The sequence below is a fragment of the Lithobates pipiens genome, unplaced genomic scaffold (assembly GCF_037356315.1).
Source record: "Lithobates pipiens isolate NorthernLeopardFrog02 unplaced genomic scaffold, aLitPip1_a1.2 Scaffold_8, whole genome shotgun sequence".
NCBI lineage: Eukaryota > Metazoa > Chordata > Amphibia > Anura > Ranidae > Lithobates > Lithobates pipiens.
Genome location: NW_027507903.1, coordinates 653637598 through 653656231, shown reverse-complemented (window position 1 = coordinate 653656231; position 18634 = coordinate 653637598). Strand labels below are relative to the sequence as shown.

General features: G+C 43.1%; 1 protein-coding gene across 2 annotated transcripts in view; it reads left to right on the top strand.

The window, feature by feature from the left end:
• Nucleotides 1-18133, top strand: part of LOC143961723 (NACHT, LRR and PYD domains-containing protein 3-like) — a 174766-nt gene extending 156633 nt beyond the window's left edge. For both annotated transcript variants that reach the window (XM_077471053.1, XM_077471054.1), the window contains exons 8-10: nucleotides 7246-7542; nucleotides 9582-9661; nucleotides 16548-18133. In XM_077471053.1, the coding sequence (XP_077327179.1) occupies nucleotides 7246-7542; nucleotides 9582-9627 (343 nt within the window). In that variant the 3' untranslated portion in view covers nucleotides 9628-9661; nucleotides 16548-18133. The remainder of the gene's footprint in view (nucleotides 1-7245; nucleotides 7543-9581; nucleotides 9662-16547) is intronic.
• The last annotated feature ends 501 nt before the right edge of the window (nucleotides 18134-18634 follow it).

The following is an 18634-nucleotide window of genomic DNA, read 5'->3' as shown; positions in this document are numbered from 1 at the left end:
TTTTGCACAAAGTTGTCACTAAATGATATATTGCTCACACATGCTATGGGCAGAAGTCAAATTACACCCCAAAATAAATTCTGCTGCTTCTCCCGAGTACGGGGATACCACATGTGGGGGACTTTTTGGGAGCCTAGCCACGTACGGGACCCCGAAAACCAAGCACTGCCTTCCGGATTTGAATATAAAATGCTATAAAAAACAAACTAACCAGAGTCACCCGTAACACTTATACGGTGATCAGTGGTGAAAGGGTTAACTAGGGGCAATCAGGGGGTTCAAATTTTTATTAGGTAGTATATGGGGGTCCCTGGCGCTATATAAAAACCTGACGGGGAACCTAAATAACTAACTGGCTAACCAGCGTCACCAGTGACACTTATACTGTGATCGCTGGCAAAAGGGGGTGAAAGGGTTAACTAGCGGAAATCAGGGGGTTAAAACCATTATTGGGTAGTATATCGGGGTACCTAGCGCTATAAAAACCTGGCGGTGAACCTAAAAAAATAACTAGCTACCTAGCGACTGTAGCGACACTAATGCAGCGATCAGAAAAACGATCGCTTAGTGACACTGGCAAAAGGGGGTGAAAGGGTTAACTAGCGGCAATCAGGGGGTTAAAACCATTATTGGGTAGTATATCGGGGTACCTAGCGATATAAAAACCTGGCGGTGAACCTAAAAAAATAACTAGCTACCTAGCGACACATGCAGCGATCAGAAAAATGATCGCTTAGTGACACTGGCAAAAGGGGGTGAAAGGGTTAACTAGCGGCAATCAGGGGGTTAAAAACATTATTGGGTAGTATATCGGGGTACCTAGCGCTATAAAAACCTGGCGGTGAACCTAAAAAAATAACTAGCTACCTAGCGACTGTAGCGACACTAATGCAGCGATCAGAAAAACGATCGCTTAGTGACACTGGCAAAAGGGGGTGAAAGGGTTAACTAGCGGCAATCAGGGGGTTAAAAACATTATTGGGTAGTATATCGGGGTACCTAGCGATATAAAAACCTGGCGGTGAACCTAAAAAAATAACTAGCTACCTAGCGACACTAGCGACACATGCAGCGATCAGAAAAATGATCGCTTAGTGACACTGGCAAAAGGGGGTGAAAGGGTTAACTCTAGGGGCAATCAGGGGGTTAAATCTTTATTGGGGGGTGATAGGGGGCTACCCTGGACCTAACACTAACTGTCCTGACAGTTTTTACTGTCACAACTGACACTGAATGCATTGATCAGTAAAGAAATGATCAATGCAATCAGTGACACTGTGACTGGGGGGGGAGGGGGGGCGGGGGGGGATCGGGGGGCGATCGGGGGGGGGATCGGGGGGGGTTTGTGTGCCTGTGTGTACCTACATGTCAGTGTAGTGTTGGTGCACACTTACTTTTACTCTTCTCCTCGTAGTCCGGTCAAAAAGACCGCCCCGAGGAGAATGACATCACTTCCTCCTTCCTGTGTAAACAATACACAGGGGAGGAAGCTTCTCATTGGCCAGGAGCGATCCAGAGGGGGTGGCCGAAAACCAACGGCCATCCCCTCATCACGGAGCGCTCCTGGACCGAATCGGACCGCCGTAAACAGCGGGAGGGGGTCCGATCGGACCCCCCACCCGCTGGAAGGCAATCACGTAGATGTACGTGATTGTGCCTGCCTGTGCCATTGTGCTGACGTACAATGGCAATACGGCGGTCCTCAAGTGGTTAAATAGGCAAGGTGCCTAGGTCACGTCGTGTGCGCGCCATAGCGTTCGTACGCCTATGACGCGTAACACACCGCGTACTCGCACTCGATCAGACGTAACGTCGGGCGTTGATCTTGGAACCACATTGCGCCTCCGCGTGCACTGACGCGCGTTAACACGAACGTACCTCGCAAGGTTGCGCCTATTTCCCTGACACACATCCATAAATTGAGGATCCTGAGATATGGACGGGGTGATTCCCATGGTGCCGGTCTAACTGGTGAATAGCGGATGTTCCTGACATGTTCCTGTCACAGGATAATCCTCAGAAAAAGTTTTTTCTGTTTTATTCTCACAGGCAGACTGTGTCTGTCCTTTTGTCTTTGTTGTATCTTCTGTCATTCTTTATGTTTGTTCATATTTTATACACTAAATAACAAACTAGTGTAGCTCTGCTCTATATTACACAGACAGACAACCTACCTGCAGAGGTAAGTGTTAACACAACCCCAGTGTTACTATACAGCTGTGTAACTATGTAACAAACCACCTAACCGCCTGATCCTGATACTTACAAATAATAATTACACAACAAAAATGATAATACAAAGCAAATACTACATAGAATATATGTCTGCTACTACCACAACCTCAGTGCTGGAACAATGTGCTGCAGAATAATGAATTGGTATTAATACACTTTATACAGAAAACTAACAACTTTATCCCGGTAATTATAGAAATGGAGTCGGTGAGGATTTCCTCTCAGTAGTGCCACATTCAAAACTTGTTAGAAACAAATAAATACCCCTAAGGGGACATTTAAGGCACTTGTATATATAAAGCCGTGCTCTGGAGAAATGTTACTTTGTAGATAAATCTCCCCCTATAATCCTCATGATTCATGTATTCTAGTAAAGGTCTCAAACCTCTGCACAGAAAGAGGGATATCATTTACAATTAGAATTGTTTAAAAAGCAATTACATTTTGCAGAAGCTATCTCCATTATACTTCCACCACCAAAATTGCCCCATAAAAACTGCCCAATCATATTGCCCTAATCAAAAATGCTCCATCCTACTGCCACCATCAAAATTGCCCCATCATACTGCCACCATCAAAATTTCCCCATCATACTGCCCCATCAAAATTGCCCCATCCTACTGCCACCATCAAAATGGCCCCATCCTACTGCCACCATCAAAATGGCCCCATCCTACTGCCCCCATCAAAAATGCCCCATCCTACTGCCACCATCAAAATTGTCCCATCCTACTGCCACCATCAAAATTGCCCCATCATATTGCCCCCATCAAATTTGCCCCTTTATACTGCCACCATCAAAATTGCCCCATCAAAACTGCCCCATCCTATTGCCCTCATCAAAATTGCTCCATAAAATTTCTCCATCAAAATTGCCCCATCAGATTGCCCTCATCAAAATTGCTCCATCAAAACTACCCCATCAAATTGCCCCCATCAAATTTCCCTATCCTATTGCCCTTATGACTTTGACTTCTATGCTCACCCCCTCAGGTCCCCACTCACCGGATCCCTGTATCCACAGGGGGTAGTTATGCGTGTAAATCCCAATCTCCAAACACTTGTCAGCCAGATCATCCACCTTATTTCACTCCTCTGGTGTGCGGTTGATGCCTCTATAGGTCAGGTGCAGGCAAGCCAGTAGATCCTCAGGGAGATGAAAAAATATATCCCATAGTGCAGTAACTTGTTGTCACCAAAAAAGCTTTGATTCGTTAAAACATTTTAATTACAGACCGTCTCAAAAAGCCATAAAAAATCATCCAAAGCCCACAGATACAATTAGGATGAAAAAATAAAAATAAAAATAAAAGGACAAAAATGAAAAAGTCCTTAGTTGGTTAAAAAATACTTAAAAAATGGCCAGGACCAGAAATATATTAATTAGTTGATAAATTTGTAAATTATCAAATGAATAAATGCAGGGGACAGAGGTAGTTCAATTGAGTATGTCCATTAACCGGTTCCCGTCCAGCACACGCCGATGTATGGCACGGGCAGGCATATTGGCATACAGGTACGTCCAATCTTCAATGCCGCCCTGCCATCACGAGCGCACCGGTCGGGACCCCCGTGAGTCCGGTTGCGGGTCCTGCAGACTCAATCGCCACGGGCATACCCGCGATCGTCTCATGGGGCGGCTGAATGGACAAATGCCGTTGTAATTAAACAGCATTTCCACATTCTGCCTAGCAACTAGTGACGCTGACCTCTGCTCCATGTGATTGGAGCAGAGATCAGTGTTCACTAAATGAAAGCCCAACCCCCCACAGTTAGTAACACACCCCTAGCAACACTTAACCCCTACACTGCCACCCACTGGTTAACCCCTTCACTGCCAGTGTCATTTACACAGGAATCACTGCATTTATATAGCACTGATTGCTGTATAACTGACAATGGTCCCAAAAATGTGTCAAAAATGTCCGATGTGTCCGCCATGATGTCGCAGTCACAATAAAAATTGCTGATCACCGCCATTACTAGTAAAAAAATAATAAAAAATTATGAATAAAAATGCCATAAAACTATCCCTATTTTGTAAACGCTATAACTTTTGCGCAAACCAATCAATAATCGCTTATTGCGATTTTTTTACAAAAAATATGTAGAAGAATACGTATCAGCCTAAACTGAGCAAAAAAAATTTTTTTTTATATATTTTTGGGGATATTTATTATAACAAAAAGTTAAAAATAATGTGATTTTCAAAATTGACGCTCCATTTTTGTTTATAGCGCAATATATAAAAAAATAAATAAAATAAAAACCGCAGGGGTGATCAAATACCACCAAAAGAAAGCTCTATTTGTGGGAAAAAAAGGACATCAATTTTGTTTGGGAGCCAAGTCGCATGACAGTGCAATTTTCAGTTAAAGCGACGCAGTGTCGAATCACAAAAAGTGGTCTGGTCTTTGACCAGCAAAATGGTCCGGTCTGTAAGTGGTTAAGTAAGAGCGCCTTGAACACCCTGGTTTTTCAAAAGAACAATGCCCCCATACACTGAAGCAAAAATTAGGGGAGAAATGTATATTATAAGCTCCGGTTTGTAAACCAGGAAGCAACGGGGAGACAGCATGCGTTCCTCTCCCCGCTGCTTCCTGGTATACAAACCGGAGCTTATAATAGAAATTTCTCCCCTAATTTTTGCTTCAGTGTATGGGGCATTGTTCTTTTGAGAAACCAGGGTGTTCAAGACGTTCTTACTTAATGGACATACTCAATTGAACTACCTCTGTCCCCTGCATTTATTAATTTGATAATTTACAAATTTATCAACTAATTAATATATTTCTGGTCCTGGCCATTTTTAAGTATTTTTTAACCAACTAAGGACTTTTTCATTTTTGTCATTTTTTTTGTATGGTCTTTGCTGTTTTTTTTTAATTTCTGTACTTTTATCTTTATTTTAATTTTTTCATCCTAATTGTATCTGTGGGCTTTGGATGATTTTTATGGCTTTTTGAGACGGTCTGTAATTAAAATGTTTTAACGAATAAAAGCTTTTTTGGTGACAACAAGTTACTGCACTATGGGATATATTTTTCCATCTCCCTGAGGATCTACTGGCTTGCCTGCACCTGACCTATAGAGGCATCAACCGCACACCAGAGGAGTGAAATAAGGTGGATGATCTGGCTGATCTACCCATAAAATAAGGACTGTACAAACTATATATAACCAGATAAGTGGGAAGTGACAGTAAGCTATATAAGCCAATTATTGTCCTATTATTTTATTTTTATTTCAATTTTACTTTTATTGCCTGGTTATGTGTCTATGATGTGATATACCTTATCAATTTAGATTATCCCTACCACATAGTACCCTCATAGATTGACACAGATGTATACAGAAAAAAGGGGGGTGGTTGGACCTTACCCTGTGCCTGTTATTATACACCTAAGAATATAATTTTTTTTTAGGTGGTCTGGACTATATAGTCTGGTCTTTTTCCTGTTCATATTGGGATCTTTCTCCTATTACCCACGGGATATAGGATTAATATAGTAGATAGACCTCAGATCACCTCATGTGATAAGGGTGTACCCTATAATTTATACACTCTTGAGGTAGCGCCAGGGTCCCTATTCTTATTTATATATCAGTTGCAAATTCACTGCCTCCAAGGGGGCTGAGAATTAGGGGGACGGCAGCAACCTATTAGATTAATACCTCAGCGCGGCTTATTTTATCTATATTTCAATCTTCCTCAATGATGGCGCCCCCTCCAGTGTGTTACTACAAAATGAAGTGTGTTCAGAGTCCTCCACCTCCGTGCTGATGAAATGTCCCCTCAGGTATTGCCCCATATACAATATAGGTGTCATGTGCTTGTCCCCCCTCTGGGGGCTTAATGGGCCCGGGGGACTTCCCACAAGATCAGCTGTCACAAGTGTGGGGTCCTTTTAAGGGAACTGGTCCCTCCTGATTGGCTGGATATAGAACTTCAAACAAAACAAAAATGTCCCCAATAGTGAAGTCCGTCCTTCAAAACAATTGTCTCTTTATTGACAATAAATGCACTGACAACCAATAATATGTCAGCATATCCAGAAGCCAATTGGGTAGTAGATAATATCACTCACCAGAACCACTTCATGTTTCAGTTCCAGGCAGGAAATGACATCACCTGGCTCTGCCCGAGGGCTGACTGTCCAATGATTGGTTGATCTGCTGACATATTATCATTACTTGTCAGTGTGTTTAGAGATCCTCATGGATTTTGCTGCATGGAGACGCGTGTGAAGTAGAAATCCCATTATTTCCTATGTGGCCGCTTCCCATCGATGTGCCACAGTTTAGTGTGAAAGGGAATCTATATGGAGCTATTCACACCTCCAATGTGTGCGTTACCACGTACGCTGCAATGTACCCGCAACAGTGTAACGCTACACTAATGCCCCGTACACATGATCGCACATTCTGACAACAAAATCCACTGATTTTTTCTGACGGATGTTGGCTCAAACTTATCTTGCATACACACGGTCACACAATGTTGGTCAGAAATTCCGAATGTCAAGAACGCGGTGAGGTACAAGACGTATGACGAGCCAAGAAAAATGTAGTTCAACAGCCAGTGCGACTCTTCTGCTTGAATCCGAGCATGTGTGGAACTTTGTACATCGGAATTGTGTGCACACGATCAAAATTTCCAACAACGGATTTTGTTGTTGGAAAATTTTAGATCCAGCTCTCAAACTTTGTGTGTCGGAAATTTAGATGGGAAAAGTCCGATGGAGCCCACACACGGTTGGAATTTCCGACAACATGATGATCCGATCGCACATTTTCCGTCAGAAAGTCCGACCGTGTGTACGGAGCATTAGACTATTCAGGTGGGTGACGACTTACCTCCATTTCACAGGGGAGGTCCTACCAATATTCCATCCAAATGTCCCAACATTTCATTTTCTAAGACCCCGCCCACTGATTTTTTCATTGGATGTGTCTACTTCTGCCCCTCCCTGGAAGAACATTTCACCTCTTTCCTGCTTCTCCCTCCAGTATTAGGTGCAGTAATGGGACATTACGGTGCTGTGATGATCTTTCCTTCGTTATCTCCACAAACCGAACTCTGACCTATCTGTATATAACATTGGGTGATCATTATTATGATTATTACATTGATGATGATGATGATGATTATTACAATGATGATGATGATTATTACAATGATGATGATGATGATGATGATGATGATGATGATGATCATGACGATGACGATGATGAGAAGATCTCAAAGTCAGAAGTGAGACGATGTTGTGAGGTCCTCCGGAATGCCGGCTTCTCTGTGAAAAGACGGTAAGATCTGTTATATTGGAGGAAACACACATACTAAGTCTTAGAATGTGAATAGTAAATAGAAGCAAGATGCAAAAAAAATGCACTTTATAGGCACCAATTATAAAAAGTGACATAATTGTTTATTAAACACATAATAATACAAAAGAACATATTTGAAAACTTTTTTGCAATAAAAGCAAAACTGACATCTCTCTTGGACAAAAAATGAATGACATTAAACATCATTGTAATCCTGCAAACATGATGTAGTATGCAAAAAAAAAGCGCTCTACATGTTTCACAATTGAAAGCTTCTTCGGGAGCTTATTAATTGTTCTTGGAAATCATATGGTAAAGTACGTCTCAGTAGGACCCAGGTCCTGATAACATGTTAGGCACAGTAATAAACTGAGATAATATAACCAGTCAGCAACAAAGCCTGACACTATTAGTAGTCAGCACACAAATGTAGAACCAGATTGTCAGTTCAGCAAACAAACATAATTGCATGCTAGCACACCTGACAGGCCTCCCACAACACAAGTGTGAAGCAGCTCATAAGCAGGCGGCATGGTAAAAGTAGCATAGATTCATCTTTAGCAGCTGAGTGTTGAAATAAGCCTGATAGAGAAGTAGAAGAAACAAACTCTCACCAGAGAAGGATGCCAACAAAAATGTGAATAATAAAATGTAGACCACATTGGATGGGGATGAGATGATGGGGATGAGATGATGGGGATGAGATGATGGGGGTGAGATGATGGGGATGAGATGATGGAGTGAGATGATGGAGGTGAGATGATGGAGGTGAGATGATGGGGATAAGATGATGGTGATGAGATGATGGAGGGGAGATGATGGGGATGAGATGATGGAGTGAGATGATGGAGGTGAGATGATGGAGGTGAGATGATAGGGATGAGATGATGGGGATGAGATAATGGGGGTGAGATGATGGAGGTGAGATGATGGAGGTGAGATGATGGGGGTGAGATGATGGGGATGAGATGATGGAGTGAGATGATGGGGATGAGATGGTGGTGAGATGATGGAGGTGAGATGATGTAGATGAGATGATGGAGGCGAGATGATGGAGATGAGATGGTGGGGATGAGATGATGGAGGTGAGATGATGGGGATAAGATGATGGTGATGAGATGATGGAGGTGAGATGATATGATGGAGATGAGATGATGGAGGTGAGATGATGGTGATGAGATGATGGAGGTGAGATGATGGTGATGAGATGATGGAGATGAGATGATGGCGGTGAGATGATGGAGGTGAGATGAAGGGTATGAGATGATGGAGATGAGATGATGGGGATGAGATGATGAGATGATGGAGATGAGATGATGGGGATGAGATGATGGCGATGAGATGATGGCGATGAGATGATGCAGATGAGATGATGGGGATGAGATGATGAGGATGAGATGATGGGGATGAGATGATGGGGGTGAGATGATGGAGATGAGATGATGGAGATGGGACATTGTTGGGAGGTCTTCTGACTCCCGGGCTGCTCTGTAATGAAAATGGAAGGACGGGTGACAAACATTCTATACAATTTCTGTAGAGCCCATTGGAGGTCTCTGTAGTTATACAGATAATGAGAGAGATGATTGAGATTTCCTGTGCCAGTCACAGATTTCCCAGATGATGGAGAATTTATTCCTCATCCCAAGTTTTATCATTACAGATGGGGGATGGGAAAAACAGATCCACCAATAATAATATTAGTCCGGTCCTACAATCTTCCACAAGGTTTTACCTTTACAGAAAAAATAACCCATCCCCCGAGGTCCATCCAATGTGTCAGTATAAATGAGCCAATCAGATGTGTGTTCTCAGCCTGTACACATGACAGCCCAGCACACTCGGCATACAGTCTGATATCCCAATGGTTGGATGGAGATGAGTGTGTGGCCCCTGCCATGGTGAGGGCCCCTCACTTTTCCATCATTTCTTACAGAGCTCAGTATGAACCCCTCCCCCCTTCCATCATCACAGCGACATTTCTTCCTCTAACACTCTCATTTTATTCTTCTATGAAGGGGTGAAGGAAGAGGCTGGAAAGTATCTATAGACAGAAGAAGATAAGAAGATGGTGTGTGGGAGCCCCTCCCCCTCTCAGGTAATACACGGATCCTGATATGAAGAGAATGTCCAGAATGGATGATATCGGAGTAAAGTCACATCAACTCTCAGCTTTTATTTTCTCTTTCTGATCCTTAAATATAGAATTCCAGTAAGGCCGCGTACACACGCGGGGACTGTTCGGCCAACTTTGTCCGTCAAACAGTTTCGGCAAACAGTCCGCTCAAAATTAGCATGGACGGACATGGCCACACACGACGGACAAACAGTTTGCTGAAACCGTGCGCGATGACGTGAACGGCACGTACGACGGGACGAAAAATACGACGTCCTATACACTGCATTATAACTTTCGGCGTGTAAAGCCTTTCTGAGCATGCGCGGAACTTAGTTTGTCGAACAAGCCTACACACGAGGGAACTGTTCGCTGAAACAAGGTTTCAGCGGACAGTTTTTCGGAAATTCCGAAAAACCTTGTTCAGCGGACTGTTCGCTGAAACTGTCCGCTGAACGCCCACACACGGGCGGACTGTCCGCCGAAACACTGTTCAGCGGACAAAGTTGGCCGAACAGTCCCCGCGTGTGTACGCGGCCTAATAGTAATCTTTGTCTTCTTTCCCTCTTCTAAATGGCATCATTTCTGTTCAGTATTGTGTGTGACCTGTACCCCCTTCACAGCACTGATCTGATAGGGGCACCTGTGCATGCGCGCTCCCATCTATTGTACTACAAGCCTGCGGTGACACACTGGCTGCACCGCCCATCAGATCACCGCTACAGCTCCACCTCCATTGTCATTTGATTGGAGCCCCGCCTCTGCCCCACCTACTCTCTATGAGTGACAGCGGTTCCTGCACTTTCAGAGCTGCATGTGGATTGGCTCCTGGATGATGTTCTGTGACAACGGCACAAGGACCAAACATTACAACAAACTTTATTCATACAAGACACTGTCCTGTTGTGTCAAAGTTTACTGACAATACATTTTACTGACCCAATTTTCATTGGAAAAAATTGTTTATTTTAACCATCACTCCCAATCATTGTGTGTCACCCCCCAGGAAGATTCTGTGTCACCCCCTCCTAGTTCATTGTGTGTTACCCCTACCAGGGCATTGTGTGTCACCCATCCCACTGCAGAGTATTATGTGTAGTCACTAGTGATGGGCTGAACATCCTCTTGTTTGGTTCATGGCAGAACTTTCAAACATCACAAAAGTTTGGACCTGAATGGCAAACCCCATTGTAGTTTATGGGACCCGAACTGCAAAAATCAAAAGTCCCTATTTTGAAGGCTTATATGCAATTAATTGGCCATAAAAAGGGTAAGGGGCCGGGTACTGCCCTGGGGGACATCAATGAAAAACATTTGTTAAAAACAATCTTCTTTAACCACTTCCTCACCACCACACGCCCATATAAGTCCTCACTTTGAAGAGGGATATCATTGTTATGCAGCAGCTAGCTGAATGGGATGGAAATTCAGTCGTACAAATCTGAATGTCTGTATTTGCATGGCCCTGACATTGCATGTGATTTGCACAGATGTCACACAGGGCACTGAGCGCAGCACTGTGTAAACCCGGCCCAAATCACAGAGCACACAATCATTCTGTATATTACAATGAGCTGTGTATGTAGGAGCCAGCAGCATGACTCCTGAATCTATGAATGACTCCATCTAGAGAGCTCACAATGAGTCTCTATGGAATCACAAGCAAATAATAACTGAATATCAGATGCAACTTCCCAGTTAAAAAAGTTTAAAAAATCTTTTTTTTAAATTTGAACTTAAAACCGGAGCAGATAATAATGTTTTTCAATGTTCAGGTCAGGATCCATTTAACCTTTATTTTTTTCATGTTTTTGGTGTGCAGAACGAGGTATAATTTGTATTTTTGGTTATGTTAATATTTTTTTATAATTCAAGGTATCTGTTTTTTAATTTTTTGCTGTACTGCAGAGTTTATAGAATAGTTCTTGCAGCAAAATAAAGTTACTTAACATTGAATATGCTGACTGTACTGACTGAGAGTATCACAGGACTGAAGTTATGATCCTTAACCACTACAATACAGGGCACTTTCACCCCCTTCCTTCCCAGCCCAATTTTCAGCTTTCAGCGCTCTAGCGCTTTCAGTGACAATTGCGCGGTCATGCTACACTGTACCCAAATGAAATTGTTATCATTTTGTTCGCACAAATAGAGCTTTATTTTGGTGTTATTTATTCACGACTCCGTTTTTTTTTTTTTGCGATATAAGCGCAAAAATAGCGGAAATTTGGAAAAAAAACAATATTTTCTTTTTTCTATTTGAAAAGAAATCCAATAAAATCTAATTTTGTCATAAATTTAAGCCAAAATGTATTCTGCTACATGTTTTTTGTAAAAAAAAATTCCGTTAAGTGTATAATAATTGGTTTGTGTGATCACGGACATATGTACGCAAATGATCATGTACATATGTGTGCAGGTGATCACGTACATATGTGTGCAGATAATCATTGGGACATGTGATTTTAGTGGGACATATGTGGGGGACATGTTTTTATTATTAGGGACAAGTGTTTTTATTATTTGGGGACATGTATGTTTTGGGGACATGTGTGTTTTGGGGACATATGTGGGGACTGTGTTTGTACTGTGTGGTGTGTTGTGTGTTTACACTACACTGATGATCAGTGAGTAAAAAGCTGTAAAAAGCAGCCCATACTCACTGATCATCAGCCGGCTGCAGCGTTCTGCTCTCCTCTCCTCAGCGGTGACTTCCGTGTGAGGAGAGGAGAGCCGATTGCCTAGCAACCGGCTGTTTGTTTACATCACATGACGGCCGTGATTGGACACGGCCGTCATGTGATCAGGAGGGCCAATCACAGAGCCCTCCTGCCGATCTGAGATGTGCCGTGTCCGGGTGACACGAGCACATCGGGATCGCGCCGCTGCGCGAGCGCGCGCGCGCGCGATCCCGCTACTCCTGAAGGACGTTCCTGAACGGCCTATCAGGAGTAGACGGCTCCCACCCGGCCGTATATATGCATTGGCCGGGTGGGAAGTGGTTAATCTTAGCTTGGAGGAAATGAGTCGTGAGTCCATTCAGTGATTCAAATCATTTCACTGAACTGATCCAAATGATTCAAATCACTAAAATGAATCCCTCTGCCCAAGTCTAAATCCCACAGAGGCAATACCTGGGTGGATATTTATATTCCTTCTTGGTCCCCGTTCTTAAGCAACTTCAGGGTCACATCACTTCCAGTTTCAGACGTCCGCCCACTTGGAATGCACAGCGCCAATGATGCACTTCCGCTTTGCGTAATTTCCGGAGCTCAGCCAGCCCCGATCCTCTCCCCGGTCATTGGCACAGCCCTGCCTCCCCCTTGCTGATAGAGATCAGCTGGAAGCAATTTAGCCGCCACCCACATTCCATCTGGGATACCTGGAAGATGGATTCGGAGGAGGTACACACCACGGCTGTGACGTGAGACTCATCTGGCATGTCAATGGTAAGATGAGCCCTCTCCCGTCCCTCCGGATCCTACAGAATCCACTTGGATCCTTTATCCAGGTGATGTGAGTAGCCTCAGGGATCCCCCCTTCCTCCTCCCCTCGTAATTACCACAGACTTCCCTACATATATATTTATACACCATAACTCATGAAGGTCTCCATTCAGCGGTCCAATTACATGTGGAAACACTGGAAGGAGACTTACACACACAGGGAACCAGGTGAGAACCCCCATGCTGGGACAAATTGTACTATGACATCACTATTTGATCTAATAGACCCCCATTTTATGCAATTACTGTTCGGTAGGTCCTTCTATGGTTTTCCCTTATAATGTCATCCATTGGGATTAAGAGTGAAAAACAAGGGTGGCTTGGCTTATACCCACAGTCATTAAACCTATCTTCTTTTACAAATATATACATATATATTTTTGAACTTCTCAGATCATACACTGGCTTCCCTGTTAGTGTGAGGTAAGACCCTACAATATTCACAAGTTCCTTCACTTTTTTGCTTTCACTTTTATTTTTTTGCCATACTAACATTAATCGTATGACCACCATTACATAGAAGTCTGTTTCTCTTCCCCGGTGAGGATGCAGAGGTCATCCCCACGGGCACATCAGGCTCCCTCCCCATTGGACTAACTGCAGTATTGACATTACTCAGGTGATATAACAATATACTAATATAACCTTGCACCACAGGATTTAATTGATCTATTTGTCCCTCTGCTCCTTTCTTGGTACTGACACATTGTTTGAAATCCAAAGTAATCTATGCAAAAATATACAATCTAATATATCCTATATAACAATTGCATACATGTATTAGCTTGCCTATCCCTATAAATTAGCTAGTCTATAAGAGTCTGATAAGCACAATAATATAACAAACACATCTGCTTAGTAAGCAATGTTACATTTATTTCCCAAGAAAATAAGAATATACTAAACAGCAGAATTAGGAAACTAACATATAAGTATTAAAATATTTTACAATATTACAAAGCTTACAATCAGAACACAATACAAGAATATACTTATCACATCCTCTAGAAAAGACTCTTTAGCTGGTCTTCAGATGTTGAAAGAGAGAGCTCTCAGTTTGAAACAGCCCTTTTTACAATCACACCTCTTCCAAACCCCTCCCATTGCCAGCCCAATTCCATTTTGGACAAATCAGAATATCACTGGGGCGTTCCTCAACAGGTTATATTACTAACCGTCCTGGGATATTGTCCACTAGGGGGCAGTGTTTGTATATGAATCACCACTGTCTGACCTGAGTCAAATCTTCATAGATATCTGTGTCTTTGATCTTCTGTATCTCAACTCATCAATTATCTCTGCCAGTCATGCTCTTTTTGAAGCTCACTTGCAGAGCAGTTAATCAGGAATTCTCATAGACAGATCAGAGTCAGAATTGTCATGCAGAATTAGAGGCTTAATTGCCTGTAAACTCAACTTGGGGGGGGGGGGGGGCATCCTGTCCTCCAGGGAGTGAGAATATCTTCATCCTTTCAAAAACCATGGAAGCCTGGCAGATTTTGGGAATAAAAACAGATATGTATAAAATCCAGAAATATGACATTGGACCATGTCTACTTCCAACAACATCAAATAAATAAATGGAATTCAACTTTAATCTGTTCTATATTGTACTGTAATGTCATTTAACTGCTTAAGCCCCGGACCATTTGGCTGGCCAAAGACCAGAGCACTTTTTTGCGATTTGGCACTGTGTTGCTTTAATCAACAATTGCGCTGTCGTGCGATGTGGCTCCTAAACAAAATTGACGTCCTTTTTTCCCCATAAATAGAGCTTTCGTTTGGTGGTATTTGATCACCTTATAGTGTCTACAAACTAGGGGATAGTTTATGGCATTTTTAATAATAATTGTTTTTTTTTTACTAGTAATGATGATGATCAGCAATTTTTATTGTGACTGCGACATTATGGCGGACACATCGGACACTTTTGACACATTTTTTGGGACCATTGGCATTAATACAGCGACCAGTGCGATTAAAATTAACACTAGGGGGCAGTGAAGGGGTTAATGTGTGTCCTAGTTTGTGTTCTAACTGAAGGGGGATTGGACTGTGCAGGGAAACTAACAGATCGCTGTTCATACTCTGTATGAACAGACAATCTGTCAGTTTCTCCCCTCAGAGAACCGAAAACTGTGTGTTTACACACACCGTTCTGGGTTCTCCGTGTGCCCCCGAGCGATCGCGGGAGCCCAGTGGTGATCGAGACTGACGGGAACTCGCATCGGCTCGAGGAGAGAGCGGGGGGCCCCCTAGTGGCCGTTTATGTTACTAACGTAACATAACAGGGATTTGTGCAGCCGAGCCATGTTGCCGCAGTACAGCTGTGGCGGCTGGTTGGCAAGTGGTTAAGTAATTATGAATGTTTTATACATTTCTTAAATTTTCTGCTTCTATATTGATTAAAATATTTATCTATATTTATTTATAACCTTGTTAATATTTTATTCATAGGCTATTATAATATTTGTTACAATGTACATACAAAATCCCACTCCACCTTACCTTTGTTATTGATTTTTGCATGTATAGAACCTGCTGCAGCAAAACTGACATTTATAAACAAAAAAAATCACATTTAAATTGTTCTTTCCTGCAAGCTTTCTTTCATGGGTGTCCGCAGGTAGGGGCAAGGGGGGTCAAGTGCCCCCCTTGGAATTGATGATCAGATCTTAAATTCAGCACAGTTGCGTCACTATGGCTTCCTGCCCGCTCCTTTGCTTCCCTATTGGCCATAACTGTACATGTTTGCAAAGATTGGCAGCCCCATTTTCCACAGGGAGGAGGCTACAGCTCGATCAAGAGAGATTGATAGACTGCAGCCTGAAAAAAAGCTGAGGGAGAGAGTGCTACAGGACAAAGAATGAGGAGTGTGTAGGAAGCCAGAGAGACCAAGGTACAGACATGCTACACTACTGACCAGAGTCGCCCCCGGGGGACCCAGAGTGATCGATCATCCAGCCAGAAGGATTACTGCTGTAGTTTAGCTGGGTCTGGTAAGAGGGCCTGTTGGTCAATATACGTTACTTATCCTAGGGACTGTACTAAGTCTGCAGTCTCTGACCATGATAATGTGATAATGACATTGTTGGAAAGGGGCGGTAAATGCATGACCCTAAAATGATGCCCCCCCTGAAAAAAGTTCTGAGGACTCCCATGCTTTCTTTATTTTATAAATAATGGCTGGGGGGCCGGTCTGTATGATGAGGCCACAATGTAGTGCACTGGGAACAAGAAAAAATGTAAAGTAAAATGGAATGATATACACATCACATTCACATATATATGTATTGATGAAACATTTCATGGAATGTATACAATGTAATATCTCCGTGTAATTGTACAATTATCTCTTGTAGATGGACAGAGATTCGTCTGGTGATTGTGTCCCGGTGTTGGGTCTGCTGGACCTCTTCCATGTATAGAGGATCTCCTCACCGACACCTCGGATTTCTCTGCAACCCTCTAAAGGAAAGTCTTCTACTCTTCATGGATATAATGGTCGCCTCCCATTGTGAATTACCTCTTCTCCCCTCTGTAGGATTCCACACTTTCCAATATTATCAATACTTACTGTGATGATGATGAGAATCCGACTCATTATTAGGACTCATTTTATGGTGGGAAAAAAGTTTCTGATTGATAAAAGCTGACTGGAACAATCACTAATACAGAGAAAGAGATTGCATCTTCCTCTTACTGCTGTCCTACTCTCCATCCTCCATACTGCTCTCCATCCTCCATACTTCTCTCCATCCTCCATACTGCTCTCCATCCTACACATTCCTCTGCATCCTCCTCTCCATCCTCCATACTACACTCCATCCTCCATAATACTCTCCATCCTCCACACTGCTCTCCATCCTCCACACTGCTCTCCATTCTCCATACTGCTCTCCATCCTCCATACTGCTTTCCATCCTCCTCTCCATCCTCCATACTCCTCTCCATCCACCATACTCCTCCTCTCCATCCTCCATACTACACTCCATCCTCCATACTCCTCTCCATCCTCCATACTCCTCTCCATCCTCCTCTCCATCCTCCATACTCCTCTCCAACCTCCATACTCCTCCCCATCCTCCATACTACTCTCCATCCTCCTCTTCATCCACCATACTGCTCTCCATCCTCCATACTCCTCCCCATCCTCCATACTGTTCTCCATCCTCCATACTGCTCTCCATCCTCCTCTCCATCCTCCATACTACTCTCTATACTCCTCTCCATCCTCCATACTCCTCTTCCTGCACTCTCCTATTATTGCATTTTCTCTGTTTTTCCTACATTCTCTCCTCTCCTTGGATGTAATAAAGTGATGCGGCTCTATCTAACATATATGGCATTCCCGGCTCCCAGTGTCTCTCTCTGCAATGTCTTTCTCCATGTTGCTGACATTATCTTGTATAAGAACAGAACCCGATCCATCAGCAATCCCAAGGAGAGACAGACATCTCATAGCCGGCTCTCTGCTGCCTTATATCAGAGTTTTTCTTCCACAACCAGAACTTTATCTCCCTGAATGACAAGCTTAGCCAAGTCATCCCATTTCTAGAAGTTCATCTTTACTTCTGCCAACTCCCCCATCTCTGCTCTGCATGACTCTCTGCCAACACGGCTCCTAAGATTTCATTGTGCCGAGTCCGTTCAGCCGCTTCGCCTTTCACTGACAACTTGCTGCAAATGTTATTATATCATCTAAATGGATTTATCCACCGATTGTTCTGATTACATTTCATGTCTGATATATTGTATATGAGGATCATGTATTATTCCCCGAAGGATTTCATGTCATGGATCATCACCCAAAGGGATGCGATTATTCCGATTGATTATTGGGCTACCAATATTATTACCTAATTATTGGAAGGTGTTATTCTCTATAGATTTACCTCATTGAGGTTTCTTACTCATCAATAAAGTTTTGTATATTTTATTAACATTATTCTGTGATTCTGTGATTATTACCAACTTCTTCTTAGCTTGTTCTCCACAGCCGATACCCTCTCACCTCTCCCTTCCCCCTCTCACCTCTCCCTTCCCCCTCCTCCCTTCTCCCTCTCACCTCTCCCTTCTCACTTCCCCCTCTCGCCTCCCCCTCTCTCACCTCTCCCTTCCCCCTCTCTCCCTCTCTCTCATCTCTCTCTGCGCTCTCCCGTCCCCCTCTCTGCATTCTTTCCTTTCCTTGCACTCTCACTGCCCTCTCTCTATATTTACCACATAATATGTTCCTTCCATACACTGTAAATATGCATGTATTTTATGGTACACATTTTATGTCATGTTTCCTGTATATTAGCCCCACATTAGATGCACAGAATGCAGGGGTTGCAGATGGAGCATTGAGGACACCTAGTGGTAGGTGAAGAAATTACAACCCAGTCCAATCACAACTTGCTATGGCTAGGAAGAAGGTAGGTGCAGGCAGGAGAAGCAGGAATCTCCT